This window comes from Corvus moneduloides, chromosome 18 (genome assembly GCF_009650955.1).
Source record: "Corvus moneduloides isolate bCorMon1 chromosome 18, bCorMon1.pri, whole genome shotgun sequence".
In the NCBI taxonomy this organism is placed as follows: Eukaryota; Metazoa; Chordata; class Aves; order Passeriformes; family Corvidae; genus Corvus; species Corvus moneduloides.
In genome coordinates, this window is record NC_045493.1 from 7,849,205 (window position 1) to 7,873,285 (window position 24,081).

General features: G+C 47.2%; 1 protein-coding gene across 18 annotated transcripts in view; it reads right to left on the reverse strand.

Annotated features, from left to right (window-relative positions):
• The window catches only part of FBRSL1 (fibrosin like 1), a 516,916-nt gene that overhangs the window by 97,804 nt on the left and 395,031 nt on the right, over positions 1-24,081 (reverse strand). For 13 of the 18 annotated variants that reach the window (XM_032128440.1, XM_032128448.1, XM_032128450.1 and 10 more), the window contains one exon: positions 4,659-4,712. The exons of the other annotated variants lie outside the window; for them this stretch is intronic. In XM_032128440.1, the coding sequence (XP_031984331.1) occupies positions 4,659-4,712 (54 nt within the window). The remainder of the gene's footprint in view (positions 1-4,658; positions 4,713-24,081) is intronic. 18 annotated transcript variants of the gene reach the window in all.

Genomic DNA, 24,081 nt, shown 5'->3' on the forward strand with positions numbered 1-24,081 from the left:
GTAAAATGAGAATGTTGTTGGGTTTTTCTTCAAATAGGCACTGGCAATCAGTGCAGCCCGTCAGAAATACACACCCAAAGCATTTTCAGGCAGAAACCGATCCCCCCCCAGTCTGCGTTGTGGTTGGCAAAATGACGTTTAGCCCATAACTAGAGTGGCACAGGCATGACTGGAATACAAATAACAATAATATTTTAAAAACTGTTCATACAGTGAAAAAAGCCAATTTCAAAACATTAAAACTGTTTGAAGCTGGAGTTTCATTTTTCTGCGTCCTAAAATAGTTCCAAAACAAATATATAAAAATAAAGGTTTGGAGGAAATCTGTTTTCAAGGGTAATTTCACTGAAATCAATATTAAATCTCAAAACATTTAATGGAAATAACATCTTCAGTGACAGAACAATTTTGACCGCACTTTCCAGTCCAGCTATGCCACTTCTATTTATCTGCTTCATCATTCATCCTTGCCATTCTGAAACTAATCCTTTTTGGGGCTCAAAAGGGATCCAAAACCTGGAATAGGTTAGAACTTATCCCAATGACATCTTCTAAAAGATGCCTCTGTATCATGGTGGTCTCGTTTACCATGCCAGCATTTGACAGGCAGGAAGAAGGCTGAACAAACCTCTATGAAGACCACATATTTCTCACTTTTTCAGCTTTTCTTTCCAGTGAAGAACACGCTTCCATCAAGTGCTACAGTTACATCAGCTACACAGGCTAACAAGCAGCTTTCCAATTTCCTAGAGTTTTGGCCCAAGCAGGCATTTTATCCTTTCTCCTTAATCCCATCCAGCCACATTTGCTATCAGGAGAGTTCAGGTGATTGATTGCAGCCTGTCTGAATCCAAAGTAGTCAAATTAGCTGTTAATGTTGTGCTTAATGTGCTCACACAAACAAGGTCATTGGTTGCATCGAGACTAATAGAAGATGACACACACTGGGACTGCACAGCCCAGGGGACAGCAAACAGGATGAAAAAGTCTTCGGTTTATGGCCACTACTCCAAAATCAAGCCTGATGCTACAGACATCCTTTCCATGCTCAGGAGCCTGGCTGGGATCCACTCACAGCACAAACCCAGGGGAGGAACACTCGGTCCTCCATCCCCTCAAACAGAGGTGTTACTGGCTCAACTGCAGCCACATTTAGATCCCTGTCAAGATTAACCATCCTTCGTCCTTGCCCCCAAACATTGCTCTAAATTACATTCATCCTCCCTCCTGAGGTGAGCTAACAAAACCAGTCAGCAGCAGCGCTGAGCTCAGGAAGTGGTGAAACATACCCGACGAAAAATATAAAGAGTTAATAGTGCCATCAAAAAGAGGAAGCCAAGTTCACCTTGGAAAAATACCAACTAACCCATCTGTGGGGAAATACTCCGCAGGACAAGTCAGAAAAGTAAAAAGTATTGGGTTCCTCCAGCAGGAACTTGGAGCTCTGCTTGGAATGCTGGAGCCCAGTAGGGCAAAACACCCATTACCAGCCCACCTGAGGGCATGGGGACATAGAGAAGACTGCTCAAGCAAAGTAAAACACCATTTTCTATGAATAAGAGAAGGTGCTACACATGATAACACGGAACACTTGGAATCAGTTTCAATTTCTCTACACACTATTTCAAGGATGAGAGGTGACATCTCCTGGCTGCCACCAGGGCGCTTGCTAAGGGCTTTTCATTGCCTAAACCTTTACACCAGCACTGTTTTATTAACAATAACAGTGAGCTCCTATTGAGAAGCTCCAGAAACAACTGTGTCTGGTAGTAATTTAATACCTGTTTTCCATGGCAGAACCCCCTGGCTCTCAGGAAACCATGGGATATTAAGTGTATCCCAGAGAAACAGGCAGATCCAGGACACGTCTTCTGCTGCAGTGGATGGGCAACTGCTCTGAACCGCTGCCCTCTCTACTTCCAAACCGCAAACACTCAGAAAAAGCCTTGCTTTTAGGGTACAATTTTAATCATGGATATTGGAGTTATAAGGCTGAAAAAGCAAGCTCCATTCTGAGAGGGTATAATAATCCCACCAGTGGCTGTTCCCAGCACTCTGTCCTGCACCCTACCTCAGAGCACAAAAATGGGAAGCATAAATAGACTGCTTGTGATGTTACATGATATGGCACAAGGCTTTGTCTTTCTTGAGTGAAGAGGTGAAAAAAAAAAAAAAAAAAAACAATGAAAAAAATCAGGGCTTGAAACTACAAAGAATTAAGACTCAATATCAGCCAAGCTGGTGACTGGATCTCAGGGACCTGTTTCCCTCTGAATGTCTCCTTGCTGCTGTGACGTGCTCACACTGAAAATTTTCCCCTGAGCAACTGCCTGACTAAAATAAAGCACACCCTTACCATAAAGCCCTTTGTTAAAACATCTTTGCCATAAAGCTGCAAAACCTTGGCTCCCAAGTACATTAAATCCTTATAAACCTGCCTTCATTTTAACCGCGCAGTATTTCAAAACACAAAGAGCTTCTTTGGAGAGATAGCACTTTAATGAGGAGAGGGGTAAAATATATAAACCAAACCTCATTATAACATAATTTCCAGGAGACAAGCATGCTGTTATAAAAGGAATCCATGGCAATAGCATTTCACATAGCTTGAAGATTTAATACTTTTAAAAAGCCACTGCTACTTTCAGCCTTTGGTGGTGTTTTGTTTTGAACGTAACAGAAACAACCAAAATTATGGGTCCACTGTCAGCTATGTATTTTATATTCCGTAAATTGTTGCAAATGGTGGATTCAACGCTAAGGCATGCTCACAAAATGTAATGGAGTCAGTAAGAGACTGACTACAAGTTACTGTGTATACTTTTTCCTTTAAACCTCTGCATTCTTAAAGGTTGTTGCTTTAAACATGACGATGCAGCATGGACATGGTAAATTACCCAAACCAGATCCAATTCATACTGGAGTGAAAGTACTTACAATGATACATTTTGTTCATGTGTTAACAGTGAAGTCAAAGAAACCTATCAAAAACCACACTACAAGAAAAATCTGGAGTATTAAGAGACAAATGAAAGTAATGGATATAACGCCGTTTAATACCACCTGTCAGATAAATCAGGGTAACTGGCACATCAAAGGGACTGCAATTAGTTTCCAAAAATGAGAATACTCCTTTTTCTTTAAATCTGAAACTTGATTGCTTTCTACAAAATGACAAGTGGATCAGCCTCCCCCAGCCAATGAGAAAAACGTTACTGGAAAAAACTGTTCTCCCTAAGAACAAATTATCTATCAAAGGAGCATCTTGAATTACACTGGTCTACAAGACTTTTATACTTAATCTAATAAGAATTGCCATTATTGATTACAGTTCTTCCACATTAGTCTTCCAGTTGTAACGTCTGAAATGAAAGCTTAGCAATGATTAAGTATTTACTACAATCAGTAGAGAAAAATAGTGAAAAAAAAGGTGACCATAAAGGCCACCAAAGAAACAACGTACCTTTTTTTCTGGAGAGAAGGGAAATAAAACAAGCAAAAACCCCAACCCACCCCACCCCCAAATAACCCCACCCCAAACCCAACAACAGCAAGGGGAGATGCACTTCATGGTAGCTTTGACTTAGAGCACATGTAACACTGATTGATGGATACTGAAAGCAGAAACACCAGTGGAAAACTAAACCCAACCAAGCACCAAAATTGGGACAGGTTACTTGTGTTTCTTGGTCCTACTTTAGAAAATTATGCAAGAAGGGTCAGAATTTCAGGAAATGATCATTCTAGCTACTGTCACAGATTTGGGTCAACAGCAGGGTAAAAGTTGACCTGTAATTGATGCCTATAACCTGGTTAGGATAAGCATTTCCTCTTATCTCTTTGCTGCAGCTTATACAAATGATATTCTGGACTGAAGGGTGCTTGTGCTCCCTGATTACCAGAAGGTTCAACACTTACTACATGGCTACAGCGATGGAGTGGCACTTCTGACTGCAGTTCTCACACAGGGTATCTGAAGAGAACACAACACACCAACCCTTTTCCTAAATGCAGCATCCATGGCTTTGCCTTTAATGTTCTGTTTCTGAGGTACTTTTTATAATTTTCATTTTTACTGATGTGACTCATTTACAGGTTTAGAGCAAAATGGTAACAGATTCCTCCTTCACCATCACCACTCTCTTGTAAGTCACAAGAGACATTTCCAGCTCTTACCAACTTTAGCATGGGAGAAGACAGCAAGCTGGACAAGTCTGAGGCAGCATGCCAGCACACAAATTATCACAGGATGTCTGGTGTTAAGGTAACCCAGCCTAGCACGTGCCTTCCCTTAGCTCAACTTTAATATTTTTCTGCTTGGCTGAGCAACTAAACCTCGAGGAAGAAGACAGCTGCAAGCAAGTGCACATGCTACTTCTGTTTCACAATCTTCCCACTTCCTCCATTAATAGCTGAGGGTTTGGGGTGCTAGAAACAAGAAGCCTTATCACAAAAGTGCAATGAGACCCTGAGCTAACAGGTTAGCTGACATGGAACTGTTAACAGTGAATTGGCTTAGAGACAGCGGGGGAAAAAAAAATGGGGGGGAAAAAAAAGGGAGACAGAGTGAGAGAGACAGAGACAGCAACCAATTCAGCTGCAAGAAATCAAGCTAAATCAGTCCCAAGTGCCCATGTTGGAGAGACTTGATCTCATACCTTGCTTGTTATCAAGGCACTCCTGATACGAGTCAGCTCCAGTTCCGTTGCGGTCTACAGACAAAACAAAAAGTTTCATTCATATCAAACATAAATATTAGAAACTTCTCAAATGGCAGCCCTGCTGGAGCAACACGTTAGGTGCAAATAGTGCTACTTCTTTTGGAGGCCACGCTGGTTCGCTGACAGAACCTGTGAGTGCTTACAAACAAGATACAACAGACTGACACCAACCCACTGTGAGAAACTTATTTTAGTCCTGGGCAGGAGGGGCTCCCAGCCCTGCCCATCTGTCTCCACACTGCTGAGGGCAAAGAGGAGGGGATTACAGCTCCAGCTGCTCCAAGTTCCTTAAGCACATGGAAGATGGAATACATGGAGTTAAATCTATCATTGCGCTGCTCTCTGTAGGCCCTATGAAAGCACAGGTCTGAACCAGCAGAACTCAACCTACAGTCTGGAATAGACTTCTCCGTGGCTTGTGGTGCTGTGGTCCCTTTTGGGTTTTGGCTGCTACATCATATTAAAGGCAATTGAAGATACAAGAACATGCTTCCCAAATATTACTTTTCCATGGAAGCAATGTTACTGTAGTTACCACTGGGGTTATCTGATCCAGCAGCAGCAGAGGAGCTGGTGTGTGCCATAAAAATGGGGAGAAGCTGAGATTCTTGCACAGTTGTGTGCTCCACACAGGGAAGAAAACAGACAGCTCCCAAACACAGGTGTGGTCACACACGTGGCCTCACATCCAGCATGGATATCACCTAACAAAGCCCTTCATCTACATTAGAGGTTCAACTAGATCTCATTACTTGTGTGTTAAAAGGGTTTCACCTGCAGGTTAGCAGAATCAGGTTACAATGCGGTTTGGACCTCAAACGCAAACCAAAGAATTTTCCAGCACAGCTTCTGCTCCACAATTCAGTTCAACCACAAAAAATGCCTGGATGGTCCTTGAAAAAAAATATTAAATACCTCGGAAAACCCTGGGTAAACTAATGTTCTTTCAGCAGCTTACATGCACCTTACACACTGTGCTACATATGGAGACTAAAGCAACTGAGCCCATGAGGTATTTGCACAACCTCAAAAAGTGAGGTTCTCTACATCACACATCTAAGAATGCACATGGTGCTAAAATCACTCCTGTTGTGTAACTACCAAACCATTTGATCAGGTCACCCATGGCACATACTCCTACCACAGCAACCCCAATGGCACTGGAGACAGCTCCTCTACTAGAACAGATCCAGGAGGTGATCACGATTAATGAAGGAGCCACTCCACTAGGCTGAGCTGGGCGGCCAGGCTATCCCACAGCAGTATTTCAGAGCCACCATCCAAAGAACCAGCACAACAGCAATGTGCTTATTTCTTTCTAAAGATGCTGTTCAGGGCCAGAAGTTTATAAATATTGTTCACAGCAGAAAAAAGACACTAAGGAGAATCCTGCCACCCAGGCGCCTGCAAACAACTGCATTTCTATACCTCCAACAAGCGACTGGTCCCCGACTGTGAGGGCTTGCTGGCACTGCTCCTGTGTGGCAAACACATTCCCACATCAGCTGCCCTTTCATCTTTGCTCAACCATCAACTGGTGATGGCTGCTTGAAGAGGAAGAGATCCAGATCCGAGTTAAAAGGCTTCACATTCAGCAATAGTATTTAATGAACAAAGAAGCAAAAATTGAAGTTGCCCCACTGTTTGTGTTGTGCAAATCGCAGATAATAGATCTCCCTAATCCTAATGAGGCCTTCCTATTAAAATCTTTATTAGCTTTCAGCTCTGCAGATTGCCCAAAGGCTCATCAGTTTCCCTATCTCTCAGTACCAAGATCTGCTTTAACTTTTACAAATAGCTCTAAGATATTTCTCAGCTTATCAGCATTGCCAAGCAGTCTGTCTTATCATTACTATTGCAGATAAAATAAATGAGCTCCCGATGATATGAATAATGGCATTTTCTGTAGGCTGGTTTCCCATTACGTTTTCAACAGATTGTAAACTTAAGCACAAAAGAGAGAAAAAAATAAAAAAGAAGCCAGTGGGGGGGGGGGGGGGGGGAGTGGCTTTTTTTTTTTTTCCTTCCCATTTACCTTCAGTGCCTTAGAGCACAGGCTGCATTTTTAAGCTCACCTGATGAGAGCTAGTAATTAATTTTGAAAGGGAGCAGAAACACCTCAGCTCTGCTTTCTCTGAAGACCAAAAGCCCAGTTACTTCTGGGATGTTTTTTCAGCTGCATTTGTTGGAGAGAAGCAAGGGCTAAACCATGCTCTGCCTAATGAAGCCATCTTCATTAGTTTGCTCCTTTCCCTCACAGCCTAGGAATACCAGTCAGATTGGGAATTGAAATCATGAAAAGCAACAGAACTGCATTTGAATTAAAAGACTAAGCTACAAAGGTCTCCGACGGCTGCTCCGGACTGATTAGCACGAGGCGCATGTGGCACCATTGCGGCACAGAGCGAATTTTACAGCGCACGTTCGCGGATAAAGGCAAAGTGTCCGCGGGAGACAGGGGAGCTGAAAGCCTCGCACGTCTCTGCCTTTCCGTGACAGCGAGCAGGGAGGTCATGTTCTGGCAACCATTTTCTGCCTGGTCCCTGCAGCAATCACTACAGGGTTAAACGCTTTTCCGCTCCCCAAATTCCTCGCCCTGTCACTGTATCAAGGTTATCTATTATTGGCAGTGACAGGTGAAAATTAATCTCCTAATTATTTCTTGCTGCGTAATCTGCACTGAAGGAGTAACGTAAAAGGATTACAGTACACCCTCTACGGAAGGCTTTGCTAGAAAGCCAATCATCCAGGGAGATAGAAGGGATGTGGAAAAGGGATATTTATGACAGATTTCCAACCATTTTGAAGGCAGACTACACTATAAGTTTATAACCGACAGCTCTGGAGTAAGGATATTCTTGCAGGTATCTTAACAGCCTACACACTTTTTATTGTTGATTCCTCCAGGAAAAAAAACCCCAAGATTTATATCCATTGTTGTCCCTGATTCTCCTCTGGAATAGCAGTTACTGCAGGAAGAGCATTTATGTACAGATGTTTTTTACCCCCCACAGAAACATTATGGCAAACAATGTACCCAGCCTACTTCAACTCAATATTACAAATCCTGCAGCTACCTTCCACAGCAATTTAACTGTAACACTTTTTCCACAAGAACATAAGCTAGACTGAGTACTTGCAAAAATAAAAGTATTTAAAAAAAACACCTCATTTTGTAAGCAAGCTAGAAATATCTCTGGTAACAACACAAACAGCCACCTTGAAATGCTGCCTTCGTGTAAACTCCAGCTCTCGTCTTACCACCCACGAGAAATAAGGTTTATTTTTACAGTATTAAAGAACACACATTTATCTTTAACCCTTTCCACGCAGCTCTATAAGGTACAAATGGGTGTTCTCAAGAACCTATTTTTCTATATCCATCTCAACAGCACCATTCTAGTTGAAGTTTCCAAGAACAATCAATCACAGATTGTGCTCAAAATTACATGAGCTACCTTGAGAGATGCTGTCATTACCTGCGCCTGTGAGATAGCTAATGCAGGGGTCCCTGTCTGTGAAGCCTGGCAGGTAACAGGACAGGGCAGCAAAGAAAACCACCACCTGCAATCAAGTCCTGACACCACTATCACTCACGCTTATCTTCCATTCCCTTGACGGCGGTGGTGCAGAAACAGTTTCTACGTGGTGCAGCAACGTCACCAATTCCTTTATGCAAACCCTCACTGCTTAAACCCAGCACCAACGCTCCTAATTTTTGGAAAGCCAAGCCCCGACACGAACTTGCGCAGCAACACACCGGCCGGCAGCGAGCGGCCAGCCCTGTGGCTGGCGTTTCCACGGGGCAGGATGCCGCAGCTGCGGACAGGTACGCGCCGCTGCCCCGAGCCGGAGCCGCCCCCGCTGCCGGGGCGGCGCTGGGAGCGCACCTGGGCGCAGTGCGCGCCCGCAGCCACGCGGTGGCGCACGCCCCGCTCCGAGCGCGCCGGGCCCGCACCTGGAGCCCCGAAGGCCGCCCGGCTGCGCCCACCTGGGAGCGACCCCACCGCCACCGTCACTGCGCCCCCGACTGCCAGAGCCAGCCACCAAGCTGGAACGCATCTGCAACTCCGGGGACAGAAGCTGGCCGAGCCGTCTGAAACGCTGCTAAAATCACCAGCACTCGAGGTTTTAAATGAGCAGCTCAAATTAAGTGAATTCCCCAGCAGTGACAGAGGTGTTAAGGTTGTTCACCTTCTCCTCTGTTGGTTTTAACACCTCTGGGCCAGGCTGTGGCTCCTGGAGCCTCAGTACTCCCTGGACTCCGAGCATCAACAGTGCTGAAGGGCAGGTGTGTGGAAATGGATTATTTTCCTGTTAAGCAGTTCCTTAAGGCAACTGCTACTAAAAAAGTAAGGCTGTATTTAAGTAACTTTTAACAAATGTTTGCTTCTCCATCTGAAAGACAACCCCTAGGTGATCCTTAGGATATCACAAGGACTCTAAAAATATGTGTCCAGCTATCAAGTTTTGCTAAATCCACACATCACCTATGTATGTTTCTATGTATTTCATTTTCACCAGCACGAGGGCAAGGCAATTTGCGTTTACACCGTTAAGGCTAGCAATTTACTCCTCCTCAGGACCTATTTTCAATAGATAAACAGAAATAATTTAACAAAGCCTAGAACAGAACGTAAACCCTTAATGGTTTACCCTTGGTGTTAAGTAAATGAGGAAATTATTCACTGGCATCTCTCATTCTGTGGATGTTCCAATCTTAGAGTTACCTAATCTCTTACACAGTAGTTATGAGAACAAAAGAAACGTGTATAGAGGCAAAACACCCACCTACTAACATATCAGTTCTAACAAGCCTGTTTTCCAGTAATATGTTTTCCTGATGGAAATCTGAAGAACAAATTCCTGTCCATAGGCATTTTCCCCAAATGCTCCATCATCAACCTCATTATGCAATACAGAAATTCTCTCAAGGGATATTATGTAATGGCAATCCCTTCTTCCTCCCCCTAAGGAGTATATTTCTCATTACATCCCCTCGTAATTGATCAGTCTAAGAAATCATTTCTGGTAAAACCATATGTTTCTTTACCTAGTTTAGAATTTCCACCTTTATTCAGAAGATACAAAAAGACTTACAGGAGACTCTAAAATTTCCACTTCTGATGCACGATGACAATCTTTGCTCAAACATGCTATTAAGCGAGGAGTAACACATTCTTACACCTGCCTGACCTCAGATCTTGCAAACTCATAAAGTTATTAAAATTAACCAGCCTACATTTCCTATTCTGATGATACAAATAATTTTACTTGACTGAATCTGTAATGGATTTAAGAAGACTGCTTTGTATTCCAATATATCCAGACACCACAAGCCCTAGATATTGTGGCTCATTCAACACAAGGATGCTGGGAGTCAAGGGATTAAAAAAAAAAAAGAAAGAAAGAAAGAAAGAAAATATTTAAGGCAGAAAATGACATACACATCTGCGCTTTCCAAAAGCACTGTACAGCACAGACTGTCCAGCTGAAGAATGCAGCCCTTTTCATTGCCACTTCTGTCAACATACCACCACTAAACACCCTACCAGGTTTTAGTTTAAGAAGCAACAGCAGCAAACACTAATATTTATACCCCTTAGCTCAAAGTTAACGCTTCAAGATTGCACATTCTTGAAAATCAAAGGAAAATAAGTATCAGCTACTGCTAAATATCTGTAGTTTTGTCACTGGAACTTGAGACATACTCCAATCCCTTTTTTAACTTCCACATACCAGAGCTATGTGTGACACTGCTATTTGATTTAGCCAGCCCAGGCCACAAGGTCCAACAGATGACTGCATGTCCCGATAGAATAACACTGGGATATATTTCGCTCCTTCAGAACAGACTGCCACTCTCAGATAAACAAGGCTTAAGGTTTCACTCAGAATAACCCACCTTCCAAACAAAATAAAATAAATTTTAAAAAACCCCACTGTGTACTAGTGAAAACTTGGTATCCAGCTAAATAAAATGCTGCCTGCCTTGTCTTATAGCATTAATCTCCACTGGAAAAGAAAACCAGGCATCTCAAACTGGTGCCTTTTGGCTTTAGCACAGGGCAGTTTTAGGGAACTGCGGTCAGCAAAGAAGAAAACTCTTGAAAGAGAGTATTAGGAGTCTGCCACTTGTGGAAAGTTAATGCCGTGTGCATAATTCAAGCAGCTCACCCTTGTAAGTCCGTATGTGGGGAAAATCGGATTTATACATAAACATAAACCTCTGAAGTAAATTCTGATCAGGGATGACCAGAGATTTAACTCTCTAGAAAGAAGAATGTGAAGACTCTACTTTCCTGTAATACCTTGGCAGCCTTTTCCAGTTGAGCAAGGCTTTCTTTCAAGAATTGATAACGAAGTAAATAATTCCAGTTTCTGTGGCACAGGGGAGACCAGTTAAGGATGCTCTCCAAGACCCAAAGCAATCATTCAGAACAGTAACTTACGTAACAAGAAATTATCTTTGTTACAAAATTAGGTTAAAAGGACCTCAGATACTGTAATGTTACAAAAAATCAGGACATGCCTTGAGAAGATTAGCTGGCAAGCAGCCTCCTGAGATAAATGCGCAACTTCAAGAAGATTTTACAAGCCTAAAAACCAGTTTAAATTCCAGAGAGACACACAAGCCTTTGCCATTTAAAAAGATCCTTCTTTCCTTCCCTCTGCCCTCACCTTATTCCCGAGCTCCTTTTCCAAACCATCCTTAGTTAACCAGTGACCTGGAAATCTTACTTCACCTCCCCATCCCCTTTTCAAATTTGTCACTTTAAACACACAAGGTTTAATTTCTTAATTGGATTAAATTTTTCATTCAGGCTAAGCAGAGGGGCCCCGCAGCAGGCGCGGGGAGGGGAGCAGAGCCCGGCAGCCCCGCACCCCGCGATCCAGCCTGGCCCGCACAACCCGCCCGGCCCGGGAGCGGCGGTGATTTCTCTGGCCAAAAGACACACGGGAAAAAAAAAAATTCCACGACGACCATTTCCAGGCTTGCTATTCCTTGTGAGTAGAGGGGCTGTGGCCGCACCGAAGGGGTTAAATCGCCGGGCACGGATTTTTGAGTTTGTTACCGTTTTCAGCAGCCAGAAATCCCAGACCAACACCGGCCTCATCCGGCAGCCGGCTATAGCACCAGCCCACCACCAACACCCGACAGAGCCGCGATATTCCGCTGAAGGGGACCAGCGAGGAGCCCACGGAGCTGGGCTGCGGGGCCGCCACGGCCACCCGCGGGTGGGTGGGAGCAGCCGTGTCCGCCGGGTCACCCGCGCTGCCCCGGCTCGGGAGCTGCCGCCCGGGGAAGGCAGAGGTTCCGTGTTTATTATTCATCCTCCCCGTACCTGCGAGGGTGGGAAGGGGGATGCGGTCGCACTAGAGGAATGTGCGAAATGGGGTGGAAAAAAAAAAAAAGGCAGCTGGGGAGCGCATCGCATCCAAGCAGCTCCGCGCTGCTGCGCCTCCTTCTTGTCTTGTGTTTTATTTAAACACACCCAGTTTCTCCCGCAAAAAACCCCTCCATAATTCTGCTCGGAGCGCTCCTCGGTTGGCCGCCGGGAATGGGCAACGAGCGGCTCCTACCCCTTCGCATCCCGACCCCCGCTCGGGAGAACGCGGCGCGAACCACCCCGAGAAGCTACCGGGGCTGGCGGGGGCCGGCGGCACGGTCGGGAAAACCGAACCAACCTCTCTCCGGCTGCACCGAAAACGGCGCAAGAGGAAAAGCAGAAAAAGAGAAACACAGAGACCGCACGCACGGAGCCGCCACCACACCGGCGGGAAGCACGGCGATTTCCTCCCCTCGGCTGACCGCAAAGCCGCCAGCTCCCCGGCTGGAAAACACTTCCCCCGCCGAGGAACAGGGCTCGGGGAGGGGACGAGAAGTCCCCGAGGGTGGAGGGTCCCCGGCCCGGAGGGCGCCCACCCGCCCGCCGCTACTCACCGCGCGGCGTGCAGACCATGGCGAGCCCCGCCGGCCCGCCGGGCCCCCGCGGGATGATCCTCCGGGCGCGGCCGGGCGGGCGCGGCGCGGAGTGGAGCCGCTCGGGGCCCCCCCGCAGCGGCACAACGCGGCTCCCGGCCCGGAGGTGCCCCGGGGGTCCCGCCGGCCCCCGCCTCCTCCTCCCGCCGCGGTCCTCCGCCGCTCGCTCCTTCCCTCCGCTCTTCCTGGGGCTGCAGACACAGCGTCTCCTCGCTTTTTTTCTTCTTTTTATTTTTTCCCCCTTGGGTTTTTTTTTCTCCCCCCCGGCCGAACCCGGGGCTCAAAGTTTGCGCCCCCGCGCCCGCTCAGCCCTGGAGCCGCCGTGCAGACGGCGCTACGGGTCCATCACCCGCGGGGCCAAAAAACACACGACGGGGCGAAAAGCCCACAGACGCACCAAAAAAAGGCAAAAAAAAAAAAAAACCCAGAAAAAAAAAAAAGCGACCCAGGCGGCGACTCCGGCCGGCATCCGAGGAGAGGAGCAGGGGAACGCTCAGCTCCGCAGGCAGCGCCAGCCCGGCCCCATCCAGGGGCTTCCCCCGGCGGCGGGATTCTTTCTTTCTTTTCGTGGTTCACGCCTCGGTAGCCATTATTCCCAAGCATGGACGGGGAGGCACCGCGCCGAGCCCGCTCCGCTCCGCGGCGGCGGTGCCGCTCCCCGGGCGCTCCGCGGCGCGACTGCTCCGCGCGGCCGCCCCGCCCCGCCCCGCGCCCGCCCCGCGCCCGCCCGCGCCGCCGGGCCAATCGGGCCGCGAGACGCGGAGCTCCGCGCCGCTCCCGCTGCGCGCGCCCGCCGCGCCCTGGCCCCGCCCCGCCGCGGGCGCGCGCGCGGGTCCCGCCGTCGGGGCAGCGGGCGCGGGGCGCGCGCAGCGGGAGCGCGCGGGCGGGGGACGCGAGAGGCGTGAGAGGGAGCGCGAGTTGAGTGCGAGTGCCAGCGACAGAGTGTGTGCAGGAGTGCCCGCCCCGTGCCCTGTGATCGTCTGGGCGTGCACGTGTGCACAGGTGCGCAGGGGCTGTGCGGACACGGCCCACATCCAGGTGCACCGGGTGTGTCTGCATGGCAGGTGTGCGGGAGCCGTGTTTGCGATCTGTGTGTGTGCGTGGTCTCTGTGTGCACAGTCTGTGCCCGTGTGTGTGTGCATGGTCTGCAGCTTCGTGCAGGCTGTGCGTGCCGTGTCCGTGTGCACAGCCTGCGTGTGCACGGCCCGTGTGTGTGTATGTGGCCCGCGTGTGCGTGCACACAGCCGCGTCTGGGTGTGTGCTCGGCGTGTGTGGTTTCTGCGTGCACAGTCTGTGCACAGTGCGTGTGTGCGCACGGTCGAAGGGTGGGTGAAGCGTGTCAGCGCTCCCTGAACACCCGGGCATGTGCATGCCTGGCGTGTGTGTGTGCGCACGCTCCTCCCCTCCACCAGTCTGTTGATGGGCTGAGTTTGGGCTCCTTTCCCGCTATTTTCCATGTTAGTTGCAGCCTCCTGTGTCCCCGAGATGCATTTGGACCCCCAGGGGATTTGGATCCGGGCAGAGGGAGAAGAGAAAAGCAAAGGAAACGTTTAATCGTGATTAACCTTCCCCATTGCAAAACAGTTGTTAGTAGGTATATTTAAAATATAATTACTATTGCCGTGATTCATAGGTGCTTTAATAAATGGTTAATCAATGGCCACAGGGCCGACAATCCCCGCTGCCTGACATGCCTGGTTAGCGCCTGCCACAGTAAATCTGATTCATGGGGATGGGGCCAGCCCCTGCCCTCGTCTCCCCGTGCAGGATTGGAGTGTCGCACCCACGAGCCTTCAGCACGGTCCCCTCCCCGGTCAGCAGCCTCCGTGCACTCAGCCTGCACCCCGACAGCCCGCTCTGCACCCCAACACCTCACTCTGCACCCCGACAGCCCGCTCTGCACCCCAACACCTCACTCACTCTGCACCCCGACAGCCCGCTCTGCACCCCAACACCTCACTCTGCGCCCCGACAGCCCGCTCTGCACCCCAACACCTCACTCTGCGCCCCGACAGCCCGCTCTGCACCTCAACACCTCACTCTGCGGCCCGACAGCCCGCTCTGCACCCCAACACCTCACTCTGCGCCCCGACAGCCCGCTCTGCACCTCAACACCTCACTCACTCTGCACCCCGACAGCCCGCTCTGCACCCCAACACCTCACTCTGCGCCCCGACAGCCCGCTCTGCACCCCAACACCTCACTCACTCTGCACCCCGACAGCCCGCTCTGCACCCCAACACCTCACTCTGCGCCCCCACAGTCCGCTCTGCACTGCCAGCCCTCGCTCAGCAGCGTTTGGGGTGTCCCCACATGGCCCCAGCACTGCAACTGCCTCTGGGATAGGGGAAAGGAATGGCCTGAGCTTGGTTTTCAGCTGGCCTGGGGAAATTATCTCAAAATCTTCAGGGAGAAAGGTGGTAAACATCTGTATACTATTAAATCCATTAGATGTGTTCATTATTTTATATTGATTGGTATATCACTACACAAAGTTAATATATTATGATTATTAGTATATTGTTAAATCATTAAATATGACAGCAGACGCAATAAATAATTTCCAAGGGATCTCAGCTGACATTTAGAAATTGATGGGTATGTTTTTCCCTTTGCATCCTGGCTGGCTGCAGGACTGCAGTGACGCTCTGGCTGCTCTGACTGATCTCCTTCCCCGGCTTTCCTCTGCAAGTGAAGGCAGCAGAGAGAGCCTGCTCTGCCATGCCCGAGTTTGCATTTTAAAAGATGAAGCTGAATTAATACGAGCCCCAAAGAAACCTGTTGGACAAGGATATTCAAACCACTTGCATCAAACAGGGAGCCACAAGAAGGACCTACACCGGAGGCTGTACCTTGGTGTTGCTCAGGGAGAAGAACACCCTCTTGCAACACCAACAGGATTTTCATCTGAAAACGCAAGGATGGAGCTGCCCTTGCGTCAGGGGTGCTGCCACCTGCCTCCTGCAGGTACCCACCCCGACCGGGGAACACAGGAGCACAAGCATCCCCAAACCCTCAGCCCAGGCTGCAGGTCACGAGGGGTTGTGGATTTATGGCACAGCTCCTCATGAAGCAGCAGATGTTGGAGAGCATGCACATCTGTATCTTTACAGCAGGGGAGCTGGATGCCAATCAGGGTTAATTCGGGATAAATTTACAAGAGCGCACAGCATGACCCAAGGTACCTCTTTATTGGGCTACTACAGGCCTGCTAAATGCATTGGCCGACTACTACACATTAAAGCCACATGAGCTTGTATGTTCCAAATGAATTTTACAGGAAGACACAGGGATAGAAAAAGGAGGAGAGCCTGTGTCACAAATGACATCCAGATGTGAAAACACAGTAAATACAAACATCAAAAGGCTCACCCTTCCACATTCTGCAAAGACAACATTGGAGAAAGGACTTGCTGCATTTAAACAAATATTCTCGGCAAGGAAGCCAAGGAGCCTGCTGTCCCTGGTGCACAGCAAACCCCCACAGATCCGAGTGGGAATTAGCCATTTGTCAAGGCAAATATGCAGCAAATATTATGCCATCCTCTAGACGGTTCAACCTTGGATCAGGGGCAATGAAACGGGATGGAAGAGAAGGTGTTTTGCTAAGAAGACCAGAAGTTTAAATCTAATAACTCAAATCTGAAATCTGGATTCTAGAAGGCTGTGATTATTTAGATAATGTCTCCAGGGCTATGACATACTTATTACCAGAATTGATACCATTCAGGGACAGGACTTAAGCCTTGCCAGTTGTATGAAATAACTAAATAAATAGGTGCCTTTTAAAGCCTTGTTATTTGCTGCAGTGAAGATACGACTGGAATGATAGCCTAGAAAATCTGGTATATCTGGTAAACCACTCAATAACATTGTTTGAAGAAGATGTGGGAAATGAAAGGCCATTCCCCTGAAAGGGCTCTGAAGAGCTCCAAATGTCTGTTTGCATGGACCTACAGAGGAACTGGCAGAGTCACCACCAGTGAAGGACAAGTGTTCCTGGAGCCAAGGATTCATCCCATCAGTCACCTGCCACACCGTCCCTTCCCCTTCTTGCCTACTTCTGACTGCAGTAGAACACAACGGGGGACAAAGGTGGTTTGAAGCAGCACAGAATAAACCTAAAGTAGCATCAATGGCAGGGGAAACCACTTAACACCCTTCCAGAAAGGCAGGGATTGGTGGCAAAGTGCACACAGGCTGCAATATCAGATGCTCACTTTGTGTTCTCGGTTCAGCCCTCGAATGTGCAAACCACAATGAAAACATTGGGTGTTACTTGCTTGAACTCTCCTCTTAGAGCACCGTGGCCAGTCACTGGGCTGGGGCAATGTGAGAGCAAAGCTTAGATGGGGTGTGTTCTTGTTTTCTCCTCTTTTCAAGATTCTATCTGACCACCAACACCTTACACACAGCATGAGCAGACCACAGGAGGGACTCCATACCACGCTGGTGCTAATCTCTTGAAGGTGCTGGGACGCCAGGGTGTGGGGCCAGCATGACTGTTCTCAGAGATGAGATGAGATAGGCTGGGGCTATTGTTTTCACTCAGGCCTGACTCAAGGCTGCAGGATCACAGCCATCCACTCTACCAGCATATCTGTCTCAAGTGGAGAGCCCTCCCACGAGACAGGATCCATCAGATCAGACTGATGCTTGAAGAGAGCATGGAAGACGCTCCTCTCACCCCGAGACAGAGCACACTTCTTATTTTGGAGCTAAAAGCTTCAAGCAAAAGCAGTTTGATACTGGCAGTGCTGACAACAGACGGAGAAAGCACTTAACCATTGTGTTGCATAAAGATATCATGAGGAAATCAGGATTATACAGTAGAGAGAGTAGAAAAACACTCAGGAAGAGCTTGGATAAACTCCGGGCGAGATTCAATAACAGATGCCGCTGCCTCCTGCATCATGTGTCCCCACCTGGGCTGCAGTTGGGAGGCAGCCGGAGAGGAGTTTTATTGAATCTGTTATTGAACCTGCCTCCAGGCTGGGGCTGCACTAGGTACCCTCACAGGGCCTAAAATAGAAAGGAAGTTACATAGGAATTTGCAGAGCAACTTTTAAAATATGCTCTGATTTGCCTCAAAAGCTGGTGTGTGTGGGGCGAGGGAGCGCAGTGGGGCCAACGAGGAGTGCCAGCTGCCTGCCCGGGCTGTGCAGACAGCACCTGAGCAGGACTGCAGCTCTGCATCCATCCCAGAGCCTGCTGGTGACGCACAGCTCCGCTCCCGGGCCTAACAACACTGCAAAACTATTTAGCCATTGGAGGATCACATTACATGCAAAATCTATAGCTGCTCAAGAGCTTAATTTTGACATACAATTTTCACTTGCTGAACAGAAGAGGGAGGGGAAGTCTGAAACTGTCTAAACAAAAGAATGTTTTTTTCCACTGCACTTTCAAATGTTCTTAAACCGAACAGAATACAGTTAGAGACGGCCCTTTGCCTCGGGGCATCCAAGGCTATGGCTCCAATTAAAGAGAACAAGGATACAGGAGGTGGTACCTCCAGTCTGATTGCTCTCGCCTGGGGCAACTAAGCCTCATGAATAAACACTGTTGACTCTAACTCTCAACAAAACAATTACACGTTTGTTTTTAGAATACATTTTCTTAGCCTTTCCACTTGCAATTTTTTCTACTATAAACTAGCCAGGACAAGAATAAATACCTTTGTGATTCTCTAAACATCCTTGTAATTGCAGTGCTTCACTCATGAATGTGTATTTCAACATTAGAAAAGATCCTGAGCGATAGGAAGAAATGTTTCTTTGAAGTAACCTTTCAGAATTAGAGGCAAAATATTTACAGCTAATTATTATTACAAGAACTCCTGTACACACTGCCAGCCACAGGAGTGAAAACCTTATGTGCAAATCCAGTTACCTTTGAAGAACAAAACCACAAGGAGACGGGTGAGACTTGTATTTTTCTGGACTTTTGCCAAGTGTGATGCTGCCCCCGGGGTTCCCCATCTCCCAATGGATCTGTCAGCCATCACAGACCTCCCTCCTGGCAAACCATCCCCAAAGGGATGCTCCTGAGTGATGTGGGGTGCTTCTACGCCTCAGCTACGCTCAGCTACGTCCTGGATGCAAATGAAAGGAGTGGCAGGATTTCTACTGCTGGGAGGGTCTAAACAGAATAGGTAGCGGATGAGTCGTCGCAGCGGTTACAGTATCTAGGGCAAAACCTGGAGCTTCCACAAGCACAGAAGAGGTTCCAGCCAGCCCTTCCTGGGCTCAGGTTACTTGTAAAGATGCGTGCAGAAGTAAAGCAGAACTCTGGTTTCCTGCTGAGGGTAGCAGTGGAAGGAGAATAATCATTTACTCAACTTCTTAGGGATTTTTTCCAGAAAGCCAACCTATTGCTGCAAAGGAACAGCCAATCACCAACTGCCATTTCAAAATGGCAGGCCTTAAACTGCTTCACACAAAAGATTTTGGCCAATAAATAACACTTTTTTTTTTTTTTTTTTTTCTCTTAGAAATGCTTCCAAACTGGATTATTATCCTCCTTCTCACTGTTAGTGTGAGGATGAGAAAACATGGAATGGGAAAGTAAGGGAGAGCCTGCTACCCTGTGGATTTGGGAGCCACTCAAGCTATCCTTGAAGATGCTTGTTCCACGTTCCAAGGCAGACTTGTTACAAGAGATGTTGCCTGCTCCTATATGTTATTTATACATTGTGTTAAGCAACAACGTGCAAATGAGCTGGAGTACAAAACGTCAGACACGGCAAGATGTTCCAGTGCTGTACAACACAGCACAACACAGGGAAGCGACTCTCCGTATGGGGCCCTGTATCCTAGGAGTGTTTATACTCGATTGGATAATTGGGACCACAGCCAGCTCATCCTAAAATATACAGCATGAGTATGGTTAGGCATTGCATCTGTAACATATACAACTTTAGATGTCAAAGCATCTTTGTTTGAAGTCAACAGCAATAAAAACTGCATTTGTACGAGAGCTTAGCATGTGGGAATACATATTGCTAAACCAGGATGTTAACACATGGCTCTCCTCAGTTGGCTGCTGCCAAAAGTATGCCTTTCAAAATTGGGATGAGCATGCCAATAATCTGTAGGATATTTTAAAACTTGGAGAAATCTACAGCTATCATGCAGTATTGGAGAAAACTCTTTTTTGGGCACGTTTACCTGCGGTAGAAACTGGCATAACTCCCTCTACTTGGAAAGATTTGGGTCCTTTGCATATATGGACATGTTATGTGTAAGAAAACACGGAAAGATTTTTCTATCCTGTTTCATTTCACAGAAACTTTGCTTAGTCACTTAGTGACAAATTATTCACTTGTGTAAGTGAAACTTTGAAATGTACACAAACTTTCAAATTAATACAAACCTATCTTTTAAGGTTGCTATCTTGCTATTATTTCATTAAGGCACACAGAAATTACACCCGAACTGTGTTAAGCTTATGGGATTTCTATGAATTTCCTTTCTGGATATTAAACTTTAAACAAATATTATGATTGTATTCCAAAGGCTTGAATGGGCTGATGATTTTGAAAGTGCTACTTTGGCATCACTGTACAGCTCCATTCTTTCATGTATGTTTTGTTATAACACAAAGAAGCTCTATTTATGAAAAGCCAGTCTTAAATCTATAGTTTGAGAAGCCATAATTTGTGGTTGCAATTGTGGTTAATTTAACAAAGCAAGCCTTTTGGTTCACAGTGCACCATACTCACTATTTTTCATAAACTATCAGAGCAAAAAAACCCCTTCAACATGTCAGATATATGATGATCCAGCAATGTTGCAATTTTCCAAGTCCTATTTTGTGGTATACCATATTATATGCACAGGAATGCTACATCATTTATTCTGGAGCACAGCCCTGTAATTATTGCTGGCAAACTACTAATTACATACCGCCATCAAATCTAACCATTTTCCCAATAAAAAACCCCTACTTTCGTGCGGAATACAGCAAATCCAGCCCGGAGTGTACGCATGTTTTTATTTTAACACGCATGCCATATGGTATTGATCCTCCACTCACATGTACTTCACCTAAAATATCCGTACTGACTACGGGATTCTGCGGGCTTTGCGCCGTGGCACCATGCCATGGGGCGGGAGAGGTCTCAGCTCTGGTTCTGCACCAGCATGTCCCCGCTTCTGAGGGCCAAACCTCTCAGCTCACACGATTTCTGGCTTGGTCTAGGTAAGATTCAGGCCCTGCTACAAAATGGGGGTCTAGATCTCGAGTTCCCCAAACTCCAGGATTGGTGTGTTTGGAATTTTATCACTGGTTCATCTTCAGAAGCTACAATATGGCTCTACTTGGGGGCCCCCCCCATGAGTACAGTGGTTAGCCCTGTGGAGAAAGCCTGTCAGCTGGCCACAAACCTGCTCTCTGCATCCCAAGGAATTCTCTGAGCCATAGCACATTTCAATTGCAGAACTGCACAGCTTTGAGATGCTTCTGGGGAAAAAAAGGAGGGATTGTGGGGAAGAGGGAGCATGCAACCAAAATTCCCCAAAGATACTGCCCTACATGCACCGACATTTCGAGAAATTGGCCACAGATTGGACAGCCTGGAGAAGCCCCACTGTTCCCATGCAGCACGGGAGGAGCACGGGCAGAAAAACAGCAGGGACATATTGAAATACGGATTTCAATGCTTCCGCTCGAGGCTGTGCATGTCCAACACACTCGGGGGGTTCAAGGCACGGCTGTCCTGTCCCAGGCTGCCTGTGGGCTGCCAGGGCAGCCGGGAGGAGCGGCGCTGCAGCCTCCCAGGAAAGTACAGGGCGAGGTGGGAGCTGTCTCGGCGCTGCAGGGAGCCAATTATGGATCTGAGGCTCCAGGCTGCTTGCCCACAGCATCTGCCCGAATGGCTGCGGGGCTCCTGCGCTCACAGCTGGCAGCAGGATCACCTGCAGGGATGTGGCCGAGGCCAGCACAGCTCAGCAGCGCAGGGCAGATGGGGCCGGTGGCTGCAGGAGCTGCTTTCCCCCAGCAGCATTCCCTGGAGGGCATCCCGAAGGCTCTGGGCAGCCAAGGGCAGGGAGAGAAGCCCAACCAGCATCAGCATCTACTGCATTTTTTCTTCATTCACAGAACCCCCTCCTAGCTTGGGGGGCTATTCTGTCCCCCAACATGACTTCCCTGGACTCTATCCCCCTGAGCAGTGCATTTCTGACTTGGCAATCAAAACATCTGTGAGACTTGTTCCCTTTTAAAAACATGACAAACAGTGTAGGTATGCGAGACAATTTTCTTAATCTTTCTCAATTTTCTCCAATTTCAGAACTGCAGTCAGAATTGAGCGCGGAGCAAAGCCCCTCTCTCGCTTGTCTGAAGGTCTGGAGCAATGTAAGGAGTTTGTTGAACACTTTGATGATAACGTGTGAAATGAAGCAGCCGGGGGTGCTTGTGAAGGATGTCAGAAAAATCCCACTGGAGTACAGTAACCTCAGCGCCTCTGTGGCAGCACAGGGCACGGGCTGCCAGCACAGAGCTGCAAAGAGCTGCAAAATCTGGCCCAGTTCTGGTAAAACATGGACTATTTGCTTAAGTTTCTGGCATTTGCTCCGCAGTATCCTTAGCAGCTTTAACAAGAATAAAGCATGCTTTGCATGCCAAGCAAGTTGGCTGATCTTAGTCGTGGCCTTGGTCAAACACAAGGAGTTTCTTGACAAGAAAGAACTGCCACTAAAAACATTAAAAAACGTTAATGGAACTCGCAGCTTGCAAGTTTAGTGTTGCCTCTGAAGCCTGAAAGTCTTTAGGAGCTACGCTCAACATTCATCTCAGCAGCTTCCAGGCACCAACACTCCTTTTCCTCTTTATAGCTCTGTTCTTATTTATTTCACAGCTACAGAAATGGTCTGTTTAAAAAAAAAAAAAAAGAATAAAAAAGTGACAGGTATAAGACTCAGCTCATATGGACAACTCTGGAAGAAGAGATTTTCTTCCCTGAGACTACTTTCAGGTTTGCTGCTATCAGCCGAGGATTAGTCAGCTAACATGGCATCTCTGTTGACATACATTTTCTCCCCACAGCTAAGACAGCTTAACTACTTTATGCACCAGAATATTGCAATGGTTAACCAGACATTTTCCAAAAAAATAAAAGCATCTCCTACTTACTAAATTGTAATTCTGCTTTTAGTATTGAACTGGAATCCACAGACAAAGAAGTAAGCACCCGAACACCCTTTTGCCTCTAAAATATGCTCACTTGAAAAGCTTGAAATATGGTTAAATAAATAAATGAACAGAAGAAGCTGTTTGGCCATTCTTTCAAGAGCACAGAATCCATTCAAAATCTTACATAAGTTTTCTTCTTCAGCACATACACACTACAAGGATTAAACAGAAAGGCAAACTTAGAGCTTTAGACACACTTTGTGTCTCAATACCAACTGCAGCACCAGCTTCTCTGTAAGGATTATCAAGGCTACAGCCCCATGCAGCTGTCAGTCCCTGGGGCTGTAATTCAGCTATCCTGCTCTCACTCTATCCATCACATTTACACAAATCCCCAAGGTGGACTGCCTTCTAAATGTCTTTACCTTGTGCATTATCCTGGGGCTTAACAATCCAATATTGGTGCAGCCAAGGATAATTACTCTCCATTGATGATAAAACACCCTGAATCCTGTCAGGCATGGCAATTTGCATCTTACAGTGCTGAGGATCAATAGATACAACAAAGGAGTGAAACCTGATTAGATACTGCTGCCTCTCAATGGAAAGGGAAGAGCTGATTATTTTGCAGGGTTGAAATCCTGGTTAAAAAGGAAACAGAGGTCTCCCATTACAACACAGTCCCCAAGCCTGCTGTTCACCTAGAAACTGCTGCAGGGAGTTTGAGACTCGAGGAGAAAGTAGTTGAATGAACAACCAGGTCTTACAGACTCCTGGTAAAGGAGAGTTGTTTACTTGGGCCAGTGTGGCTCGTGCATTTTCACTGTAACCCAAGAGAATACAGAGGATGTGAATTGTCTGGAGCTCCAAGAGGTTCTACTTTCCCCCTGGTTTTATAGATTTACAGCATAAAGAGGACAAGTAACTAGTTCATGATCACACGCTGCTTCAATAATGAGCCTGGAAATTGGCTACTGGCTCCGTGAATGGATCTCTTTCTGAAGCATCCTCTAGGAGTGTGGGCTCAACCAAGAGCTCCTGCCCTGTTGAGGCAACAGAAATGTCATATATATTTAAAATAAGGGATTGCAGGATTTTCCAACCACAATTAACCAGGTAAGCAGATGCATGAAGGTGGAGGTGGAATAAAAAATTATCCCAACCCATTCAACAGTCTTCTGACACTAATCTAACACTGAATCTGATGGAAGATAAGAAGCGCGGTGGGTGAACTTCGGTTCC